Here is a 6000-nt window from a genome sequence, read left to right as displayed (position 1 = left end):
ATGAGAGATGATATTATGGAAAAGTACCCCATGCCTATCATCATCACCATATCTAGGTATGGTGCCTGCCTGTGGGAATTTAACATAGGGGTGTACTCACTTTTGTTGCCAGCGATTTAGACATTAATACTGTGTTATTTTGAGGGGACAGCACATTTACACTGTTATACAAGCTGTACACTTAATACTTTACATTGTAGCAAAGTGTAAATTCTTCAGTGTTGTCCCATTAAAAGATATAATGAAATATTTACAAAAATGTGAGGGGTGTACTCACTTTTGTGAGATACTGTGTATATATATATATATATATATATATATATATATATATATATATTTGTTAAAAATAAACACAACAGCAAATCAAAGAGGCTAAATCAACATAACTGCGTGCTTTATTGATATACAGTAAAGCATTTTATAATACAGTAGTAAGGCATATATTTGGTGGAATCTGATATGTTGTGAAGTATTGACAGGTTATTTGAAAAATGATGTGAGAATGAAACAGAAACATTAAAACTAAGAAAGCAATCAAATTCAGTGTCTGGATCAAAACAAGTGTATACCGCTGCGATGTTCACCACAGACTTCTCTGATTGGATATACATTAAATAAGGTTGGAGTTTATTTAAGTCACACATGCTCAACACCTCACAGCACAAAACAAAATAGCTTTTTAACCAAAGACAAACAGACTGCTAGAATAAAAGCAAAACACAAAACAAATATCTAGTATGTCCCAGGTATGACAGTAGTGCACACAGATTAATTTGATTTGTGTAAAATGCAAGTTTTTATACTTGAGTCATAAATCTCTGATAGAGATGAGAAATGCAGTGAGTGCATCCGAACATTCAGATTGGAGGCTCCTACAGTGCAGTACAGTAGAACAAATCATCTATTCGGCAATATTCAATTAATAATCAACAATCTGAAAGGAGTGTCGGGTTGCGTACAGTAGAGAAATTGCCTCCGAACTGGACTTTGACAATTCAGACGAGGTAGAGCTTTCGTTACTGAGCTTCCTAACACTTCCTAAAACATTTAATGTTCAAACAGAAGAATTCCAATAATCTCAACTAGCAGCCTTGTTAACATGTAGTGCTCAGATTCAATTAAAATTACATTCTTCTAAGTTCTAATTTCTTCTTACAGTACATCTGACAGGAAGAAACTTTCAACTTATAAACCAATACAGTGTACTGTTTGTACTCAACAGGCCCTAAAAAGACACTTAGAAAGCATCTTAGTGATACATTTGGAGAAATAAAAATCCTTACTTAAGATCTACCAGCGCAATAACCAGGATGTTTTTCTTTCAAAAAAAAAAGTTCTTTCTGAAGATAAACGGCTGCACCTCAAAAATACTCAATATTGGTTATTGGCAGCTTTGAGAATCCACTTATACAAACTGATGACCAGTTTGGATATAAAAGAAACTCCCTTTTCTCCTAAAAAGGTAATAATTAATCTACTTATGGTATGACTTCTGATAATACTGCTAGACCAGAGGGCAGGATTCGGCATAAGCAATGGTCCGATGGCCTGATACCAGTAAAAAAGTATGTCAGGCAGGTTGATTGCCAATCACAGTCACGAGTCAGTTTACCTGTGATGCTGAGCAGGGTTGTCACCATGTCTAGTCCACTGCCTAGTCCCACTCTACTGTGCTGTGATTGGCTAGAACTCATTGCCTGGACACTTCCTTGTTATTGGATGCATAGGTGCAACACTAGCTAACGATAGCTTACAAATTAAGTTTGCAAACGCCAACAAACAAAACACAGAGTCCACACATGCTGCAGACCTTCAGTAGTGGCTTAAGCAAATTGAACCCAGCCAGCACTTTCAGCGGCCGCTGCAGTGGAGTTTAGCAGACAAAAGGTGACTGTGAGCCGGGTACAGAGCACCGTGATGTCAGGGTCTTTTCAGCAGCTGTTGCAGTGAAGTTTATCCAACAAAAGGCGTTACTCAGCCGGTTCTGTGCCTATTTTATCTTTTGTTCCTTTTTTGTACTGTGTTATGAGAAAGATTTTGATTACCTTGTGAAGCTGCAGTTAACTGATTTAGTTTCCCCAACAAAGTTAACTTGTTTGTTATTATGATTAATCATAACAATTGTATATACGATTAATACATTAACAATTTGGAAAAGTAGCCTTATCAACATCTCCAGAACATCTTGATTTTGTTCAGCGCCCACACTAAACTGCCAGCCGTAGATGTGAGTCTAGGTCAAGCGAGAGAGAGCACGGCCGTGCTAGGCTAACAATAGCCATGTTAGCTAAGGGTAGCTCTAATATTTACTTTGGTTACTTCAGCAAGGATATATTAAATTTCTTTACTGTTTGTTGCTGACAGTAGCCTATCAGTTTTAACTGTGGTTAAGAAATGGTATTTGCCAGTGGAACACAAGGGGCATACCACTCTGACATAAGCCGCCAGGGTATCGGCTTATGCTGCTCAAGTGAGCAACGCTGTACTACTAGTAACATACCATTAGCCACTTTTCGATAAAGGCATTTTATATTGCAAAACGCTACAGTGGGCCTTGAATTGTTTTTGAAGGCATTTTATATTTTTGAGACCATAGTCTCACTCCATTCAAGGAGCCCTTCACAAGATGGAACAACCACAAAATATGTAGTTTGAGGATTTGAAAATGGAATTGAAATGATGTCCAATTATGTCTAATTATTTCCCATTACGATATGTGCATTAGGTTTGTAGTGACCTTGTTGACTTGTCTCAGTTCTGAATCGAGCCTATTAGAGCATCTGTTAATGCACACAGTACACTGTGTTGAAAACAAATAAAGGGATAAAAACTTTTGCTATAGAGATGTTAATCATAGAGATGATGAACAGATTGATGGATGGATGAGTGGATAAATTAATAATTCAAATATGAGGTTCGCCAGCCAAAGCCAAAAAAAGCTGTAATGTGGAAATTAGGCACCACCACACAAACACGCATACACAAACTCACACACAGTCTCACAGACAACGTACTGTAAAGATCCAGGATGCCTGCATTACCTTGACAGTAGTGTACGCTGTTATAGAAAGACATTTTCCTCTTAGAAAGCACCCTTATGATTACAATCATTCATATTTATACAAATGTCTGAAATGCTTCTGCTATTTCCCCAGTTACAAAGAGATGGCAAATATTAGACCACACTTAACACACTTACTTGTATATCATCTCTCTTTGCCCTCCCCCCACCACACTCTTGTTTTATACAATTGCATAAAATTTTAAAAACCAGCCTCTGTTAATAATAAAACAACTTCAGGACATTTTAAGAAACTACTGAAATCTACAAGGTATGTTTTTCTTTTGTTTTTTTACGCATCGTTGCTGAAACCACAATCCTTCACAAAAATAGACGTTATATATTCTCTCTGTAAACTGTATTTCCAATCCAGTTGTTTTGACTAGAAAAGCATGCGATAGGTAGGGAGTGAGGAAGAGGAGAGGGAGGTTGGGGGGGGGGGCTGGATCAGAAGGGCAGGGCCTCGTGCTGTTCGGCGCTCTGCTCGTCTGTCATCACGTTGACTAGTGTCTCCATGGCGCGGCCCAGATCATCAGCCATGTGGAACAAATTGCCAATACTGGGACCTGGAGAAAGAGGGGAAGGAAAATGCTTAGACAAAACACAATAAGCCAGTATGTGTGCTAAACACAGAACAAGACGTCAACAGCCATGCTAGCAGCTCTGTGAGGCTATACTTACTCAATGCTGAGATGCGGTTTAGCAGGTATAATTTTACCATGTTCATTAGCTTGTTAGCATTCTAACATTTGCTAATTAGTACAAAACACAAAGTAAAGCTGAGGCTGATAGGAATGTAACTTTTTATTTCGTGATGCTATTGATAGGAATGAGTTAAATATTCTACATGTTTAAGGAACCGTTCATCTTGGTACCCACAGACCATGCAGTGCCAAATTTGGTGCAATTTGGACACACAACATGGTCAGTATTAATGAACTTTAAACAAGCGAACGGCACTGTGCAGCAGCTGTGGTGGGGCTTCAGGGCTCTGCTGACCAATGTTTTTACCTGGCTTCAGTGCTCCGCGGTTTTGACTGCTTTGCTGTGTGGGAGTGAAAAAATAAACTGCGGGTCTTGAGATTTAGCAAGCGCTAATCCGAAGGATTGAATCAACAAGTTGAAATAGCAGATTAAAGCAGGTCATGAACTGCTCTGACCTTAATTACTCACCAAATCCACCAAGAAAATTAGATTTGTCATCTTTTCTAAATTTTTCCAAGCATCTCTTGTAATTTGGCACACATAATCCACCAAAGAGCATGTGTAGTATTATTATTGTAATTATATGAAGGTATTCACCCCTTTTTTAACCACACACCCCTGTTTCTCAGTAGTGTGAAATGGACATAAAGGAAAAGCAGTCCGGCGAGACTAATATTCTCTTCTTTGACACAACACAGTAGGGTTGTTGAAATTACTATTCAAATGTGATTTTTTTTAAATAAATAAATTGGCTAACATTAGCTAAGCTCCCTCTTGTCGCCTTGGTCTACCCACATGTGTAAACAAAATGTTTTTGTAATGCCAAAATGCTTACGTTATCATTAGCTTGTTCTTGTTTCCTAACTGCAAGTTATAGTAACGTTAGCTTAGCTGGGAGCTTCATGGAGCTAAAGTTATTGTTAGCTGCCCTACAGCTGTCAGAGTTAGCTTCGACTTCATATATATTACCTTCTTACAGCTATATTCTCAATGTGACAATCTGCAAGAAACAGGTCGCTTATTAATCACTAATCACTAGGAGGCGCTACAAGGACAAAAAGTTTATATCTCATGAATGGCTCATTCGATTTTTACAAAATTTGGAGGGGACCATCTAGGGCCACTCCTGAGGTCACCCCTACAGTGGGGTATTGATTGGTCAAAGTGGGTGTGGCCTATGGCACCCACGTTTGGATTCACCACTTATACTAAAAGTGAATAACTTTAAATTTACAGGGTAGATTTACAATGGGTCATGGACCTCACCTATCAAAAATTACACGTGGCGCTATAATCACGTCAAACTTGTTTTTGCCTTTAACTCCCACATTACTCATGGCACATTATAAATCCTTACATCCACGTGTTCCTTGAATTGAGCTGAATCTGATGATATAGGTCACGGCCATTTTGGCTTAGAAGTTTTTTCGAAATATCGCGCAATGTGCAAAACCAACTTTTTCAAACTCTACACAAAGCCTTGTATGTAGCATCTCCAGATGGACCTGACTAAAAGTTGTTAAAAGAATTTTGCTAGATTAAAGTATTCACATTTGACGCCCAAACTAATTTACCTAGCTAACTACCAAACACAAACTTTATCATATCTTGGCCAAATTAAATGCTATCTGCAAAAAACTTGATTGAAAAAAAAAAGATTGTTTTTCAACATCACACTACGATGCTCTGTACCAAATGTGGCAAAGATCGGCCATTAGATGGTGCTATAATCAACGTTTATGTGTGTTGGCCGATAACTCAATGCATGCAAATGGGACACTTGCGATTGCAATTTCTCTAGTAGTAATTGCTATCAACATGAAACTTGTGATACTTGTTCGGCATGCCGCTATGAGGCTCTGTACCAAATTTGGCGAATATCGGGCCATTAGGGGGTGCTATAGTCAACGTAGACCAGTGTTGGCTCTTTTACTCAATGTTAATGTTATGTTAATGGGATATTTGCAATGGCAATGTGGCACAGACCTTGCAGCTCACACCTCTCGATATTTCCTGATGTTTGTCTCCCCACCGTTACGCTTTGGGTTCCGCTTTGGGTTCCGCTTTCGCGCGCTCCCCCGGTACTTGGGGGTGACTGGCACCGAGCAGGACAAATAGTAAAAAATTGCCGGTGCAACACGAATGTCTTCTACTTGATGATTTTATTTCTTAAGGTGCATAACAGTGACATAGCAGGGTTGGACCCCGTCATAACTTGCAGTTCTAGTTGGAAT

The 6000-nt window shown here is 38.8% G+C and overlaps 1 protein-coding gene across 8 annotated transcripts in view; it reads right to left on the bottom strand.

The window, feature by feature from the left end:
• Window positions 1-371: 371 nt before the first annotated feature.
• dmd (dystrophin) overlaps window positions 372-6000 on the bottom strand; it is a 416019-nt gene continuing 410390 nt past the window's right edge. For all 8 annotated transcript variants that reach the window (XM_028571814.1, XM_028571815.1, XM_028571816.1 and 5 more), the window contains one exon: window positions 372-3627. In XM_028571814.1, the coding sequence (XP_028427615.1) occupies window positions 3509-3627 (119 nt within the window). In that variant the 3' untranslated portion in view covers window positions 372-3508. The remainder of the gene's footprint in view (window positions 3628-6000) is intronic.

The sequence above is a fragment of the Perca flavescens genome, chromosome 24, assembly GCF_004354835.1.
Source record: "Perca flavescens isolate YP-PL-M2 chromosome 24, PFLA_1.0, whole genome shotgun sequence".
NCBI lineage: Eukaryota > Metazoa > Chordata > Actinopteri > Perciformes > Percidae > Perca > Perca flavescens.
Note: the sequence above shows the minus strand (reverse complement) of the source record. Positions and strands in the feature narration are given on the sequence as shown.